Source organism: Telopea speciosissima, chromosome 4, assembly GCF_018873765.1.
Source record: "Telopea speciosissima isolate NSW1024214 ecotype Mountain lineage chromosome 4, Tspe_v1, whole genome shotgun sequence".
In the NCBI taxonomy this organism is placed as follows: Eukaryota; Viridiplantae; Streptophyta; class Magnoliopsida; order Proteales; family Proteaceae; genus Telopea; species Telopea speciosissima.
Genome location: NC_057919.1, coordinates 11,784,165 through 11,802,665, shown reverse-complemented (window position 1 = coordinate 11,802,665; position 18,501 = coordinate 11,784,165). Strand labels below are relative to the sequence as shown.

The 18,501-nt window shown below is 38.8% G+C and overlaps 1 protein-coding gene across 1 annotated transcript; it reads right to left on the bottom strand.

Annotated features, from left to right (window-relative positions):
• Positions 1-16,308: 16,308 nt before the first annotated feature.
• Positions 16,309-18,042, bottom strand: LOC122660293 (WEB family protein At1g75720-like). Its single transcript, XM_043855535.1, has 2 exons — positions 17,884-18,042; positions 16,309-16,833 (listed from the first exon to the last, which is right to left on the bottom strand). Exons 1-2 carry the CDS (start codon positions 18,028-18,030, stop codon positions 16,336-16,338), a joined length of 645 nt encoding a protein of 214 aa, XP_043711470.1. The 5' UTR covers positions 18,031-18,042; the 3' UTR covers positions 16,309-16,335.
• Between the last annotated feature and the right edge of the window lie 459 nt (positions 18,043-18,501).

Sequence of the window (18,501 nt, the reverse complement as noted above, 5' to 3'; positions counted from 1 at the left end):
GGTGATACTTGTGCGTACGCTCCCATTGGTCAATACATACATATAAAGTCTAGAAACTTAGACAGCTCTTTTTCCTATAAATATAAAAAAGGATTTTCGATCCCAACTTGTCCCGTCTAAGGGTTGTATACGAACTTGCACGGTCACACAGGAAGCCTTTTGCCATAAATAAATGACAAACAAACATGAAAAAAATTTCAAGTAGAGTGAAAATTTTACATGAAAACAAATAGAATCAAAATGGAAGGACGAAAAAATTAAAACTAAAGAAAAAATAATATTGTATAGTCCTTTACATACCACTCATGTCATAATGCAAGTTAAATTACTATCTACATCTCACACCGCTGACCGGTGACCGGACATAACTGAAAAATTAAGAAACAGTTAAACAGTTAACTAACCAGTAAACCAGCTTATAGTATAATCAAAGAACCGGCAAAGCCGGAAAGACCATCTGATCGGTAGAATCTATAGAGCTACTAGCCGTAGAATCACGGGTCCCGTCGTCGGTGGTTGACGCTGACTTCTTCTTGATGAACTCTATACAGTCCGCAACGGCTTCGCTATGGTGCTGGTCCGGTGGATAATAAATCGGCGATTTATTGATTGGTCCGGTTCGCTGTGAAGTGGTTTTGGAGAGAGCAGACATCATTATCAGACGGAAAACGGCTTCACGGAAACGATCCAACAAAGAAATCGGCGACAAACGAGTAGTGTTGTTGCCGTCGGTGGTATTGGCTCCGAGTCTTGGCATACAAAAGAAGGAGCTCTTCATATTTCTTCTTCCTTTCATCTTCCCCATCTCCTGCTTCCTTTAATCATTGAATCTCTCGTTTGTGCCTTTTGCTATAACTAAAGGGAAAGAAAGGAAACTAGGAAAGGAATCTAATAACGTTGCTTATTATTTAAAGGAGGAAGTAGTGTACATTGTACACAATTCGGCTCAGCTTGGCTCATCTCATCTCGGCTCGGCTCGGCTCATTAAATAAAATATGCGAGCAATGATAATGTGTAACTGTCGACCATGGATCTGTGTGGCCCTATTTGATAATCTTTATAAAGCTTAATTGGTTCAGTTCTGGTTTAAACAGTTGGATTCAAATGGTAACTGATAAAACTGGAACAAAATTGATTATTAATCGGTTTCAAATTCCTAAATCGAAACCTTTTACTCTTTGTTCTCGGTTTGTAATCGATTCCAGGTATACGATTTATTAAGGGTTCAATTTCGATTAGTCGGTTTTTTTGTATGATTTGTAATGTGTTAACAGTTTAATTTGATTCATGATTTGTTTCATTCGGTTTAATTATTTGACTTATTTGTTTTTATTCGATTCATATTTGGTTTGATTCAGTTTAACAATTTATCAGTTTTAAACCCCAAGGGACAGTGCAGTTGGGCAGGGACGAGGCCTAAGGAAGCTGAAGGTCCTGAGTTCAACTCCGCCTCCCCCTTTGGGGCCACCCGCCTGAGAGGAAATTCCCTCGTGAACATAGGAGCCCCCAGTATCTCCTGGTTCGTGTGTGTTGTAGGGTCGTGCATGAGCCCTGGGGGAATTAGTCGGCCAAAGACTGAACACCTCCCATTCCCAAAATAAAAATAAAAAAATTTGTGGGTTTTACACATTACATGGATTTGTCCATGTGAAATACAACTCTTCACTATTTGTCATTTGATTGTACATTGATTAATCCATGTAATAGATGACCCCACATACATCTTAATGGCCAAATTTTAGTCCAAAGTAACCAAAGAAAATTGTTCAAACTCTAATCCATTTTTTTATTTGACATAAAATTATAACCAAATCAAATAATTATTGATTCATTGATCTTAACTTAAATGATTCGATCAATCTTGGAGGATATTATTTTCTTGTTTTCATATTTTATTTGTTATATTTTCAACTTTGTTCAATGGGAGACCAACGGCTTGGTTGATTCCAAGGCTTGGACGGTACTGTCAGTGACGTTGAAGACAGTTTTAACCCAATTCCATTCCATGGATTCAAGAGATGTGCTTTTCTCCTTCCATGTGTGTTGCACATTGAATTTAGTAAAGACTTTTATTACCAAACAAAAACTTAAATGATTCAATATAATTTTGTTTAACACTTTTAGTTGAAAAAATATAACATCCTTAAGTGTGTGTGTGTTCAACTAAGACCCAACATGGCGAGGTGTTTCCTTCGTTTGAGGCGGCTCTTAAAATTAAAACCCAAATAAGCCGCGTGGGCCATAGGGGGTTGTGCTTAGTTCTTACATAAGTCGCCTGCTTGTCCGTTTTGGGGCAGTTTTTTCAAGGAACCAGTCAACCCTATATCGTTGGCAGAGTATGAGAATAACAAGACGGGTTTATTAATGTTGTAGAATTTTTTCACTATCATGAAATTTAAGTTTTCTATTGCTTTTTATAAAGCAACTTAAATTATGAAAACATAGTTTTATTTCTTCAAATTCCCTAAGATCACATGTAATAAGCTTCTCATTTTTTTAAATTTAGAAAATTCCTACAAAATAGAAGAATCCTGTTGTGTTTCCTTTTTGATTTTTCTAAACAAAACTCTATTTATCACACATGTCACATGGTAGTACGGTACGAAGTACGATGTACGAAATGCAAAAAGGAAGAACCTAGTAGATATAGTTGGTCGAGGGAGGAGGGAGGAGGAAGTAGCACTGTAGCAGGTTCTGTGAGGAGGGACTTCAAGCTACGGCTGTTGACCTATTGTTCCTCTTCATATTCAAAAGACAATTAGTGAAACCCTAATGAATCGTAATTCTTATACCCTTTCTCTTTTTTTTTTTTAATCTTATATACTCTTTCTTTTTAAACGGTACTAGTAGTTTTGGTATCATTCGATACTGGTACCGTTGGGAATCCCGTCCCGTCCCATCCCATCCCATCCCATTTATCATTAGTAAATGGGACGATCCGGTATCGGGTTTTAGCAGGACGGTTCATGGTTCTGATCCCAAATTGACACCCTTAGTCTACTCTACTCTCTTTTTTTTGGGGGAGGGGGAGGGTTTGTTTTCGGGAAAGATCCCCCGGCATAATAGTAGTTATTTATAGCATGTGGTAGTATGTGTCATTTATCTAAATGCTATAAACACTTTGATTGTCCTCTAATCATGGGGGTGAACAAATTAATGCATGGAAAAATATTTTAAAACACATAATTATTTGCAAGGATCAAGAACCATCGAAACAAGGGGACAGTTCCTATAATTAGGAATATTTTTTTCTCTTTTAAATTCATGCACATAGAATTTTGCAATTTTATTGTATCCTCTTTCCTTTTTTGGATAAAATAATCCTTGAATTTGTTTGATTGTTTTTTTCCACAAGGTTAGAGAATCTATGACCTCCTCTATGTTGCTTCTAATAACCCTAAAGAGTGAGAATTCTTTAGTCCCACATTGCTTATGGAAGATAGTAAATTGAGATATATATTGTAAAGGAAAAAACTCTTTGAGCCTAAGGCGTACATTGCGCCTCCTCAAACCTCACATGGTTGTTATCTTGTTCAGAGAACCTTCTCCTTAATTGTATAATGGGAACTACAAAGATATGGAGTTCAAAATTATTTTTCAAACTCATAATATGTTTTTACCACTAGAAAGTGTTCTTATACTATTATTCCGTTTAATTGAGCACAACCCAAATGTGAAAAAAACTAAAAAATTCTTACTAAAATGTAAAGCGAAAAAAATTAAAAAATTATATTTTATTTTGAATTGAGCACCGGTGGAGGATAACGACTTTATAACAAAGATGAACTCTTTTCCTCACTAAATCATGCCTAAATATGTTTCCCCTTCATGTATAGTTAAGAAATGACAAATGATCAACATAAATAAATGTGATAAGTGGAAGCTAATTTTCTAGAATTTTTTTGTTCCTCTTAAAACCAATATAATCTTGATCGTCTTATGGTCATAATCACAATAATGAAGCAAATTGATATGAGTGTATGTAGTCTTAGACCGTTAGACTTGAAGTCCCTTGCTCACATTTTAGGTTTCAGTCCAACCAAAGTTGACGAAGTCACAAGATAACACTTTGAATCACCAAGGCAAGGATGATGACGACTGAAACTACAACGGGAACTATACCAAATTGCAAATACATGGATGGATATACGAATGAATTCGGGTTTGAAAATTTTCATTTACCCAAAAAAATAAATCATTTCCTAATTTATTTAAGAGAGAGGGTTATCTGAGCAAGTGACATAGAGAAAAACACACAATAAGGTGCAACAAAATAGTATCGTATGGTAGAGATCATCGAAGTCATTTCATGGAAGAAAGAAAGAGAGAGAGAGAGAGAGAGAGAGAGAGAGAGAGGTACGTACATACTAGAGATCCCATCTGGACCTACAGTCCATGAAACCTTTTGCCATACGCTAGATAAGCAATTGGACTATATTTGAATAATGGACCATCTGGTTCAACCAAAAAATTAAAAAGTGGTCCAAATTAATCTGATTCCTAAACCTTTGGGTTGAAGGCTTTGGCCATATCCTATTATTGCATTGATAACTTGTCTAGAAATTTTGGCAGGAAACATGGATTGAGAAAGTCTAGGCCTTTGTAGAACTGAGGAGGAGAGGAAGGGGACCAAGAATCGGCATTACCCCTCAAGTCCAAAACCATTGGCCTTTCAAGAAAATTTCCCTAAAAAATGGGATTACTTAAGGAAATGTTTGGACGACTCATCTACTGCCAACTCAAATGTATATGTAAATCAGCCCAACTTGTGCAATCTGTTTGTGAATTTTTTTGTTTTATACAAGTGGTCCAATGGTCCTCCCTCTTAGAGACTTCTTGAATAGTTTTTTTGTCTCTCTTAGAAGTTTAGAATCAAGTATCACATGCATGCTTAGATAGATTAATATTATTCCAAGTACTTAAGGGAAGGAGGGATAGATGAGCTGAAGCTTGAAGGCAGTGACAGTCGCCTTTGGTTCGGCGGCTTATGTGCTTGTCTCTGCTTGAGTTATAGCCGAGGAGCAGTAATGGATGGCATTGGTTTGCTGTTTGTCTCGAGCAGAGTGGTAAGAAGGGTCACATGGTTACATGTGCATTAGCCAAATTTCTTTTAATACGATCATGCCATTCCCATACCTCTATTCAATTCAACCGACCAAACATCAAAAGAACAGCCGCCCCTGTTTTGGTCAAACAGTTCATCTGCAATCCTATAGAGAGAGAGAGAGAGAGAGAGAGAAACTCCATTAATGGAAGAATCGTCTTAAGGGTTAGGTTGGCAAAGGATTGTAGAATTAGAACCATGGTATTTGTGTGGTTGAATCACCACCACGCATTGAATTGGATTTCCTGTCTCTAATGGTTACATCTTTTTATTATCACCTCCAATGGTGTTTTTTTAAAAAAAGGAAAAGGTTGGATATGTTAGCGGTATACCGTATGCTTGCACCCTATGTGTCTTATATCTCTCCTCCTCCCTTGGAAGGGTAAGTGAGTCATTTCAAAATGGGAAAGAGAGAGATATAGACATATGGGATGCTAGCATACTCATAACTCTCCCAAAAAAAAAAAAAAATTTTTTTGTTTTTGGCATAGAATCTTGGAGGGGTTAGATATGTAACTTGACAATGTTTGTCCCAAGTAGAGGGTTCAGTGCAACAATAAGGTTACTCTATTAGAGTTCGGTTCCTCTGCATGTACCAACAGGTGAACGTACATATGAAAGCCAACCACTTGTCCTATTTTTGCCATTTACAAGGAGAGGAGGGGTTTTTATGAAAATAAAATTAAAAAGTGATTGGCTCTGAGATGAACGTTCACCTGTCGATAGGTGCAAATGATCCATTCTCACTCTCTATTAGTGATCTCAGGTTCGAATCAAGAAATATCGTTTTCACAAAACGGTTCAAGGTGGGAAACATTCTTCGCGAAGTGGGGGGGGGGTAAAGCTGTACGTGTCTGTTATGACCCTGTTAGACCATACAGTGGCAGGAGTCTCGTGCATTGCGTATACCCTTTTTAATGTTTGTCCCAAGTAACCTATTCTTTGTGTTGGTTAGGGTTAAGCCTTTAAACTCACAGTTAAGATGGTTGATAAACTCGATTAATGAAGCATATTATATTGTGTATCACACCATCCCCACTCGTTTCTATGCACCCTCTCTGAGTGCAAAGCAATATGCTTTTGGACCATAGATAAGGAGCTTTAATTCAGATGGTCCAGCCTGAACCTGGCCCGCTGCTGCCCAACATGGGCCCTAAAACAAGCCCATAAACTAGGCTCGGAGCATACCTAATTAAATACTGGATCAGGAAATATAGGCTCAGTACTTAAATGCCCATCGTTGTTAATAATAATCTGTTTTCAATTCGGTTTCAATTACTTACATCTTTACAAACCAAGGGAACCTTGAAGTTAGATTTATCATCACCCTGTATATGTTTTAATTTCTATGACCAAAAGGAATTCAGATATCACATTATGCAAAAAAAAATTGTTGGTTTTGAATCCTAATAATACATAGGACTTCCATCAGGTAGGTCATCGGAATCCAGTCTATTAGATCATATTGATGGTAATACGCCTGATGGGACTCAAATTTAGAATATGGGCGTTAACTTAGGCCAACTTAATATGGGATAGGATTAGAGGGCTTGATTTAATGTGTTTCATCAGTTCTCAAGCTTTTGGTGTATCAATCAAGTATTTAAGAGTTGGACTCATCAAATTAAAGACGGTATGAGCTTTGAGCTTCTACCTAGCTTAATGGCAGGTGGGTAGACAGTTGAGTCTAGCATAAGTCTAGGAAAGGTTGAGAGTTCGACCCACCAACCTCCCTCTTCCCCCCCCCCCCCCCCACCACCTTTCTTGAAATAGTAGTAATAGTATAGTCGTACAGTAACAAGGTGGAGGGTTCGACCCAACAACCTCCCTTCCCCACCATTTAAATGGTGGCGGTTTTTACCGCCATTAAAGATGATTTTTTTTTTTTGTAGTGATCCTTGTTTGACCCGGTGTGGGGCCTTGCACCAAAAAAGAAAAAGAAAAATAAAAAAGAACTCATCAAAAATCATTGAGGAGTTAACCTAAACAGGCTGGACTGGAGTTTCAACTCCTACCCTTCAAAATTCTAAAGTGACGCTTAACATGCATGGCTTGCTATATTTAACTAAGTCGCACAATCCTCTGATTTCCCTAAGACCTTTAACAAAGTTGCTCTATCCTTCAATTTCCCCTAAAAAAATGTACTCAGCCTGATACATGAGTACAGCCATCGTTTCTCTAATCACCATGTCTCACATAATGTAGGACCTTTAGGTGGCAAAGCATATTATAGAAGTGAGTTTCCTTGGAATATCCACCCAATTAAGGGTCCTTCTAGATGTTACTATGCATGTGGGAAATCCTCAAGGATAATTTCTTTGTTGGCGAAACGGGGTTTGGTCACCAATGAGAAGCTTATCTAATCTATGGACTAATTCATGTACTGTCATTCTTCCATAAGTTAATTAATTTACGAGAAAGTGGCATAGAGCCAGAGGAACACAACAATAAGGTATGTTCTCTGTGCCGCAGCAGCACAGGCTGGGTCCAGGCACATAGGCCTGTCACTCAGGGGGCAGGGTGGTCATTGCGCCCATCCCCATGTGCCTTAGGCCCTTGGTGCAGCCTGTGCTGCGGCACAGAGAACAACACCCCTTCTTTTAATTTATGAATTAAGAGACATGTCCAAGACATAATTCTCTTTCCTACGTCTTACCAAATTATTACCTACAACAATTGCACTTTATGTATTATTAGAAGTCTATTTCAGTCTCATCTTTCTCATATATCTTTTTTCAAGGCGTGAGAAACATTCTCTTTTCCTTTGCTTACTCAAACTAAGAAATCAAAAATATTCCGTAGCCTCTTGTTCTTAAAAGCTTTGCTGCCCCACCATAATCACTCTGGTACACGAACACCATTCAAAGGCATTCATGCCTTTTTAGGTCGGCTAGAAAGCTCATAAAAATTAGGCATTACATAAAAACACACTATATAAAGCAATCCAATCTTGTTAAAGGCTAAGAGCTGCAAATGGTGATTTTATAATTCACATCCTAACTACCTATGCTACGTCTATGATCTTAATCCTAAAACACCAACGAACATCCAATCAAGAAATAATGTTAGTTGCTATCTACCAAATGATCTGGTGTGGGGAGGGGGGGGCTACGATGTCTTGTATTCCGTTGCTTGCATTAATGGTGGACTGATTCTGAAGGACCGTTAAGAGGCCTGGAAGAATTGACCCACCTTGCACATTAATCTTTGTTACTAGGGCCTCAATGAATTAATAAGTCAACGCAGGGGTTTAAGGGCGGCAATCCTTGAGGAAAAATTTTTAGAGTTACATAGGTATTTCGTTAATACGTGTTTATGTAGGGTTTTGCTGAATATGTGTAGTGAAATGGTTTTCTCTGTAATCTGAGAGGTGTGAGGACGAACGGGAGTAATTCTATTCTCCATTGATAGTGAAGCAAACCTTATCTTACCCATGGACGTAGGTAATCTTATCGAACCACGTATATCTTTGTCTACATTGTATGATTATTATTTGTGATTTCCATTCTTTTCTGCATCGTTTTAGGCTTTTGCCTTTTCTACAAATCCTTTATGTAAAATCTACATCACCAACCAGGCTTTTATATATGGTGAATTGATTTAAGTTTCGGGTTTCTCATATCATCACCTACAACCAAGATCAAACCAGAGAAAGAGAGAGAGAGAGAGAGGGAGAGAAAGGCAGGAAACTAAAACTTACTAATTAATCATAGATTATTTAACAATATGATTGCGAATAAATAATTAATCAACAAATTAAAACCAAAGGCATTAGTTTAGTTCTACTTCTGACATAGTACTCTTATACAAGTGTCTATCATGGAGCAAAGAGGGGTCAGTGATTAACCACTTTTAGCAGAAGATGAAGTATCAATCAAATTAAAATACTAAAATAATCTTTTGAAACAGACATGAGACATGAGAAACCCCTCCTTGAATGATTTGGGCATATGGGTTCTCTCTAATTCTCCATTACCCAAACCGACATCCATGATAACATTACATTTCCCAAGGAGCATCTGGTAAGCTCCAAGAGAGAAGAAGGTGATACAAGTAAGAGGTTAAGAAGGGTGAAGGGTGGCAAGTACTTCTAGCAGCTAAGGTTGAACCTCGATCTCAACCATGAAGCTCTTCAATCGTTTCAGAAAGATTCTAATGCGTTTCATCTTATCTTTTCCCTCTAGAACTTCATCGGCGGCATCTGTTGTTAGACGGCAAAGACCGGCCGGTGACGGACCTGAACCTCCCAAGACTTCTTGCAGTTCTTATCACTACTCACCAAACTCCCACTATCCTGAAGCCATTGCTGATTGCATAGAGTTCTTCAACAAATCTTTCCAAGAAGGAATAAGCAGTAACTCTGATGCTCAAGTTTGAGAGTTCTTCAACAAATCGTATGTTCTTATGATCTGAAGCTTGCAGAATGGATTAGAGATTACTGTCTTCCTTGATCTGATGGGGATTCTTGTATGGAAATAGTTTTTGTGTATGTTCTCACGTTTCCATAAACGATTTATAAGATTTTCTCAGTGATCAACAATAGATATGGTGCATTTGTGATAGATTCTCACCAAAACAAACAGATTTCAATGCTTTGGTATTTCTGTTTCGAAAGGGATTAACTATCGATTTAGGTTTTTCTTTCTGCTTCTGGCTCAAACCTGGGTTTCAACCTATGTAACAGTCAAGGACAGGGTTTTAGGAATCCGTATGGACCCTGGATCGCCCAGATAAGACATATTTACCCCTGATTTTCACTCAAAATTTTGATTTTTTTACCTTTTTACCCTTCATCCGTATCCGGGGTAATTGCCGGATCCAGATCCTCTACTATCAAGCTGCCCAGTAGGACCGTGCTGCCCAGACACGGTGCTGTGCACAATGACCACCTTACCCCCACTCGAGCAAGGCATTTGGGCAAGGGTAAGGCGGACATTATGCGCAACGCCATGTCTGGGCAGCACTGTCCTGCCAAGCAGCTTGGCAGTAGAAGATCGAAATTGGTAATTGCCCCAGAATCCAATTGAGATCCTCTACGACGTGCTGCCTGTAGCGGTTTGAGAGGCATAGACACATGGGCATGCACAATGACCACCTTACCCCTGCTTGGGCAGGGGTAAGACGGTCACTGCATGAGCCCATGTGTCTGCGCCGCTCAAGCCGCTATGGGCAGTGCACCGTAGAAGATCTGGATCCCCCAAAATCAGGATTACCCTTGACCGATATCGATCCGATCCAGGCGATTCTGCTGATCTGATACCGACTCAAATCTAGGATTTTCTTGTGGGATATTCCAGTCCGATCGTTGGGCCAGGAAGTTGGATTGTACAGGACTAGTATTTATTGGGCCTGGGCTTGTACAATCTAAGGCCCGTTCTGATTTTGAAAAGTATTTGAGTAAGAGAGAAATCAAATATTATTGGCTAATGAGTTTGTTGACTCAAATTTAGTGCATATTTTGTGGGAAAGATGATATTCTTGGTTGGGTTGCCTTTTGTGAGCTTTATTATTGATGCTTCCGAGGTGTTTCGTTTTTTGTAATGAATATTCTTTCTACTTGACAAGAGACAAAAAAGCAAAAACATAAAGAGGGACACTACACGTCTACACGTAGGGATCCTAGGTCTTCATGTTTAGAGGACTTATATGTGATTAAATCAACTTTGTGGTAGATCAAATTTTGGAAAGCCCTGTATTGACTCGGATGAGTCATTTGAGTCAAATAAAAAAAGAGAACTTGGCCCAGAGCATAGTTAGGAAAAATCGAACTGTTAAAAAAAAAAAGGGCTGATGTTCTCCATTTCATGGCGCAGACTGCGCCCAAGACACATGGGTCTGCCGTTCAAAGGGTAAGGTGATCATTTCCCCCACTCCCATGTATCTGGGCATAATTGTACCCCCGACACAAAGAACATTTGGCCCCAAAAAAAAAAAGAAAGGGACGGTTCAAGTTTTAAATGAAGTCAAACGATGACCAGTTCGGTCAAAAAACAGAAAAGGGCAAAAAAATGACAGGGACAGTATACCTCAATTCCTTATTTGGGTGTACTGTTTATTTCACCGAAGCTTTTTATGTGCATCTCTGTTCTCCTATCCTAGATAGGCTTAGCAAGAGACTTCAAATATGGAAGAGTAAATTACTCTCCTATTCGGGTCATCTAGAACTTATTAAATCAATTATGCAAAATTGCTATATTTATTGGCATATGGTTTTGGCTTTCCAACTTCTATCTCTTAAAAAATTGAGTCTCTTATGTCATCTTTCCTGTGGAAGGACCATGATAGCTTTAAATTTCTTCATCCCATTAGTTGGGTTTAAATCTGCATAGAATAAAGGAATTGACAAACTTAATTGGTATATTGCCTCCAGGAAAATAGACCATTTGGGTTGACTGGGTTTACTTCAAAAATCTCAAATCTAGTTCTATTTGGACAATCGTGTGCCCTATATGTTATACCCGCACCTCGGATCATAATTAATTATTATTTCTTCCCCGTGACGTGTAGTTATCACTGCCATATATGCTGGTAAGCTATTCTCACTGGTGGTCAAACCCAGCTACAAAATTATTAACCACAGTGCGGGTTTACCTATGGAGGAAACTATTCGGGGTCATGGGGGACAAACCATGACAAGGAAATAGTAAATTCTAGCCCTTAATTTTATTTATTTACCCTTTTCCTCGATGTCCTCGAAGTGCGGGTCAAGATTTGGACAGCCTAGGCTATTTTAATTGAGTTGAAAATATTTTATTTGTAGGTCCCACTTGCCTTGGGGAAACATGTGAAGAGCAATTATACCCAGATTATGTGAACTCATCTCTTAATTAGGTTTTTCCTAATTATAATTAGTGGGCAGACCCTTTAACTTAAGAGGCCCATTGGGCTTAAGTGGTAATTTAACCTAAGGGTCCATCTAACTCTATTTGACCCAAAGTTGGGTATTCCTTTTTTTAACCCAAATAGAACTAATGGGTCAACCCATTAAGCCCTCTTGACCCATTTAACTTAAAGTACCCATTTGGCTTAATGACCCATTTGTCTTGGATCAACCCATTCAACCTACTTGACCCATTTGACTTGTTTGATAAAAAATGGGTTTTTATTCTATTTATTGCCCAACCAATTGGACCCATCCTTATTGGGTTATTTTCTAATTAAAACCAATAGGTCAACCCATTTAACTTAAAGGACCCAAGGCCCATTTTCTATAAATAAGACAAAGGGAGGGGGGGAGAAGCATTCATTCTCATTACTTCTCCTATCTAACCTAAATCGTGGAGGAGAGAAAAATGAGAGAAAGGAGAAAGAAGAAAGAAGAAAGAAGGAAAGAAGAAAGAAGGAAGGAGAAAAGGAGGAAGAAGGATGGAGAATCTTGGTTGGAGGTTTGAAGATCACTTCTTGGAGCCTCAACATGGAACCTTCTATATTGGGGGTAGATAAGCCATTCAATCCCACTTCTTTTCTTCTATTTTGGGTTTTGGGTTTTGGGGTTTGGAAAATGGGAGAGATTTGACCTAGAGTTCTCTTGGAACCCAAGGAATCGATGGAACCTCTAAACCTAGACTATGGTGGAGTTATTTCACTCCATTACAAGCTCTAAGCCTAAGCCATCTCTTTCCATTTGAGAAATTTAGGGTTTCTACCCTATTATGTCCTAAATTAGGTTTTCTTTGTTTTTTCTCTTAAATCTTTGGGATTGCATGGACCTAATGAGGTCTTAGAACCCTAATGGACCTAGAAGGAAGCTTTCTTGAAGCCTCCCTACCTTTAAACCCCTTGGGAAAGGAATCCCGGGTGAGAAACCTTTCAATTTCGGTTCTGCAGGTATGTGGTTTTACATGTGGTTTCAGACCTACAAGAAACCACCCTGAGAAGGCCCCTGGAAAGCTAGGATTTATGTGCGATTTCATTTCCTGAGAAACCACTATTGCAACCGCACTGGACTGAGACTATCCTGAGCCCCTGGTTTCCTAGGATTTACCTGTGGTTGCAGAAATTGGGCATGAAACCACTCCTGCAACCACTCTACTTCTGAAACCTTGTACTTAAAGTGATTATGGGAGACCTTTTGAGTATCCGTCCCTTTACTTAATTAACCATGTTTTCACTCTTTATTTAGGTTTAAAGTTTTCATCTTGTGACGTGTTACTTGATTTCGGTGACAACTCATAACATCGGGACATAACACATATTGTGAGTGGGTTTGGTTGTTTGGGCTTGATATTATTATTGCATTGTATATTATGTTATTATTATAAATTATTAAGCATGCTTGCGCATATTGCATACTTTTATATATGCTTCTTATGATGTTGATTGAAGATGCTTTACTTTGACGGGTCTCGGTGCTGGTGCCGGAACCCCGGATACTATATACATTTATGAAGTAATTATGTTGAATGTCATGTTGAACTGTATGTGCCATGCCGTGCTGGTAACCGGGCACTAAATCAGATGAAAAGTTGATGCGCCCGGATTACCTCTCGGGACGATAGGACTTGCATGTAGTATATCTGCGGCTAGAATTTTACACCCTTATGCTACGACCCTTACCAACAGGGGTTTAGGTGTTGGGTAATCAGTACACCGGATTACTGTGGAGGTGGGAGAGGCCACATGGTAGTATTGGTTATCGGGTCCGCCAGAGTGGTCTTGGAGGCTTCGATCGGCGTAGGTCCCAGGTGACAATTGAGGTTTCATTGTGGCGATAAGTTAAGTGACCCACAGTGTCTCCCGAGTTGTCACAGTAGCATATACCTCTGACTTAGTTGTGATGTTAGGTGGAAAATTTATTTAACATATGCATGCATCATTGGACTATGTGAATTGTGTGTTTGTGCATCCCCATCCCCTCACTGGCTCAGTGGAGCTAACCCCCTCGTGTACATACTTTTTTAGATTATGATGCAGGTACGGAGGAGCCAGAAGCTGTGTTAGAGGAACATTGCAATGGGTGTCCTTGTGACGATTGTGCCTACGGGCCGTGAGAATTCTTGGGACTTGTTCCCCTTCTATTTATTTTAGGGCGTAGGCCCATGTATAAACATTTACTGTTATACCCTTGTTGATAGTTATTAGATGGTAATGGAAAATGGATTAATTACAGTATTTATCATCTAGGCTTTGATCATCTTGTAACTATTTGATTTTATACGCTTCCGAAAAACTATTGATCCTTTGGAATATAATATTTCTCTTTCCACACTCTAATATTATATTGTCTTAATATTGGTTATGACTGTGCGTTGGGACACTGTGTCAGTGATCCTGGCAGCTTAGTAGGATGACACGCGTCGTCCTAGTCACCCCTTATAATGTATTTTATCCCTTGTTGGGATGGGGGCGTGACACTATAGATGCCTCTTGGGCCTGAAAAAAGAATCTTAAACATAAGTACATCATCTCTGATTATATCCAGTCTTCTATTGATGACAGTTATGGTCCTTTCTTTAGCTTGATAATTGATATCATAATGGTGTGCTAATCTCTAAATATGCTGATAGAATTAGGTATGATGTTGATTCAGATAGGGTTGTTAAGGTGTCTTCCATTATTCGTGATGATTCTTGGCTTCTTAGTCGTAGAAATTCTCATGTTCTTATTGATGTTTAGAGTAAGTTTCTTAGCATTCGTTTGAGCGTTTGAGATCTATAGGCAATAAGGACTTGGTTCAGTGGCTTGTGAATTTTTCCAAAAAAATTTACTCCTGCTTGGAGTTTAATGAGAACGAAAACCCCAAATTTCCCTTGGTATAGGATCGTTTGGTTTAGCTCCTGCACCCCAAGACATTGTTTTTCGTTTTAGAGAACTTTGACCAATTCTCTTCTCACCCAAGAGTTTTTAATTTAGAGAAATCTATCTCCAATTGTTGTCTTTGTTGGAACTCAACTGAAAGTGTGGACCATTTGTTTTTTTCCTGTCCCTTCTTCAACTCTATCTGGAAAGACATTCTTAGAAAATATTGGCCTACTCCTAGAGTAATCCTTCCTTTTGACAAAGAATGGAGGTAAATCTTGAAAATATTTGTAACAATAAATCTTCTTGTGGTATTCTTAGCAAGTTGGTTTTTAGTGCAATGATTCATCATATATGATGGAGGATAAACAAAAAAAGATGGACTTTCTCGTCGCACATGACTAATCAAATATGGGATACCATCACCTTTGAAATTAGAAATAAAATAATCATTAACTGTGTAGGGTGCCACTATGCCGAGATACTAATAGAAATAGGCATCTTGCCTGTTAATAGGATCTTTTCTTAATCCTCCCCCACCCCCACCCCCCACAAATTTTTTTTTTTTTTTTTTTTTTTGTAATATCATCTTTGCTCCTTGTTTCCGGGATTTCCTCCCCCCACGCCTTTTTTATATCCTTTCTTTTTATTGGCTGTTTTGTCCCCTCCCTCTAGATTTTGTTGAAGCTGGGAAATTATCACCTCAATTTTTCTGTCCGTCAATTTCTTCAATTCCCTCTTACAAAGGGAGGTGGACCCCACCCGTGCAATGTGTTCGGACAGGGAGTAAGGTGGTCATTTCCATTCTTTATTAGATGGAATTGAGGAATTTGACTGGTAGGTACGGGGATAAAGATCCATCCCCTTCGTGGTTGCTTGTTTTTAGTCCCTTCTATTAGGGTCTCATCTCTTGGATAACCTTTATGGCTTTTGTTTGTTTTTCTTTTCTGTTTTAATATAGGAAAATTGCGGTAGAATTTCTGTCATACATGGGGACTAGGGGGTCATTCCGTCACCCACTATGTGTGGGTGTGGCCTATGCATCCCACGCAAGGACTTTTTCCCTTTAATATATTATATATTTCCCCCCCCCCCCCCCAAAAAAAAAATCTCTGCCGCCACCAGATTCCTACTAAGTTTTCCAATCTGTGAGTGGCAGCACATGAAGATTGCTATCATTCATATGAAAATTGTTCTTCTTAGTTTATACCTAGAAATAAAAACAGCTAAGATCAAATAAATCTATCAAAAGACATGGAAAAAATAATTTCCACTATACGTATGATGTTTTATTGCATTAATCTCTTCAGTCTCAAGCAACATTCTCAACCCTGCTTACACTATTAGCACTTAAAATGCCGATCTAACTCAATGGAAATAAGGAAAAATAAGAGAGGGGGGAACAAAAACACAAAAACACAAAAAAAAAAAAAAAAAAGAGGATAACAATTATTACATTTTGGGTGTTTTTGTTTTTGTTTTTCCCCAGTGCCTTAATGAACAGGGGTTTTTGGACCTGAACCATCCTGATGAGTTCCCTTTTTCTTAGAGAAAATCACTCCAATTAAAGGGATTATGGGCTTTTTCTTCTTCTTCAAAGAAGAAGTTTGTCTCTGAAGTACTTCACCACCTTCAGGGTTCACAACTTGAGCCAGTGAAGGGGGGCTAGCAAACTTCACATATCTCCTCTTCTGGAGCTCTGGTCCTTCTTCTTTAAGTATTGTTGGTGTCTCAACTTCAATTGTTATCGCGTTTTCGACGAACTTGATGTCTTCCATCTCTGAGTAAATTGGTTGTTTCTGGGCTTCCTTTGCCTTCATTTGTTGGAGCTCTCGTTTTGTTTTCTCTAGCTCTTCTCTAAGAGAAGAAAGGCAATTGGCCATCATCATACCTTCTTCTCTTGCTTTTTGAAGGCTCTGTTTTGTCTCTTCAAGCTCGGCTGTAACTGTTCCTAGCTTGGACTTCCCATGACTGATTTCACCTGCTCGAATCTAATAAAGCAAATCCAAGTTTAGTTGGAGAAAATACTATGTAGCCAAGGCCTTAAAATCAGATTAACCATGTTTATAGAAAGAACCAGACCATTATATCCGATCCGGTTTGGTTTGGTTTGGTTTTAGAAATTGGGTTTTTTTTGTTCCTTGAAAGCTTCGGGATCAATTCTTTGGTACTAAACCCAAAGCTTCAAGGGAGTTTTGTAGATAAAGAAAAGCCAAAGACAAGTGTTTCAGCTGCAAAGGTTCGAAACTTGGATTAAAGTACAAGCAACATTAAAGACCTACCCCTGTAAAGATTTAGTTTATAATTTTAGTGCATTAGGATTGATAATATTGTAAATATTCAATTCAAAAGCTCAAACTTTTGGATGGAGGAACTAATAGGTATATGAGAGGATAGAATATCTCAGGAGTAATCGATCTAGAACTATTCTCCCTCCACACTCCCCTTTACGTGTAGATAAGACGAAACTACATACACGTGCATAGATAAACGGGAACCTGGCTTTCCTTTAGCCATGGCGGGAGCTGGAGGATCCAACCCAGCCAAAACAAGGGGGTTTGGTCATTTCACAGGCATGGTGCTGCCTGTGACATGACCAAACCCCCTTGTTTTGGCTGGGTTGGATCCTCCAGCTCCCGCCACGGCTGGAGGAGAACGGAATTCAATAAACAGAGGTAGGTCTGGAGAAAACCTGTTCTAATACCATATAAATAACCAACTCAAAAGCTCGAACTTTTGCGTAGAGAAACTCATGGGTATATATAGTACCACTCTCCCCACAAATATCATGACAAATTCCTCTTGCCCAAATTTTTTGTGTGCAAAAACTGTCCTTAATTCCTATAAAAATTCAAACATGGGTTTTTTTTTCTCCATGATTTTTTGAATTCAATGTTAAAAATAGTTGTTCTTATCATTCGAGAATGCGAAATCAACCTAGAATGCATTCTAAGAATACATACCAAACAAAGCCTAAAAGATGGCAATTAATTAAAGAGAGAAGATGAATGAGAGAAAAGCAATTGGAGTAATTGAGCTACCTCTTTGAGCTGTTTGGCATAAACCTCGCCGGCTAAAACTCTTTCTCCAAACAACATGACGGCTTCCTTGACAGAACGAAAGGGAGCCCTTGTATCAATCTCCGCCTTCTTCATCACTACCAAACCTTCTTCGGTTTCCGTGGCCATGTCTGATCAGTTACAGTGCGTGGTGTCTTGGTAACGATATAACTATAGCATATACTGTGAGAGAGACACAGAAGAAAGAAGAAAGAAGATTTGAAGGATAGAAGTGACGACAAGGACCACTTTTTTGATTTATAAGTGTTGGTCTGAGGAAGAGAATTAGACAGAAGTAGAGATCGAAAGGTCGTTAGAAGTGGAGAGAATAGCTTAAGGGGGGACCTAATAAAATCATGGGCTTCGTTTCTTCGCGTCCACTTCACTGGTATTCTGTTATTTGAAGGTGAAGTCGGTCGGTGGACGGTCTTGATTCGACAGATCCTGATGCGTATTCGATATTTGAAAATAAGGAAGATAAGAGAGAAACAGAAAAGAGAGAGACTTCTCACCAAAGCCCAGTTGATGGTATTGGTGTATATACTACGTAGGGAGTAACAGTCATTACTTAATGATTTCTAGTTAATTGTTATGTAGGGA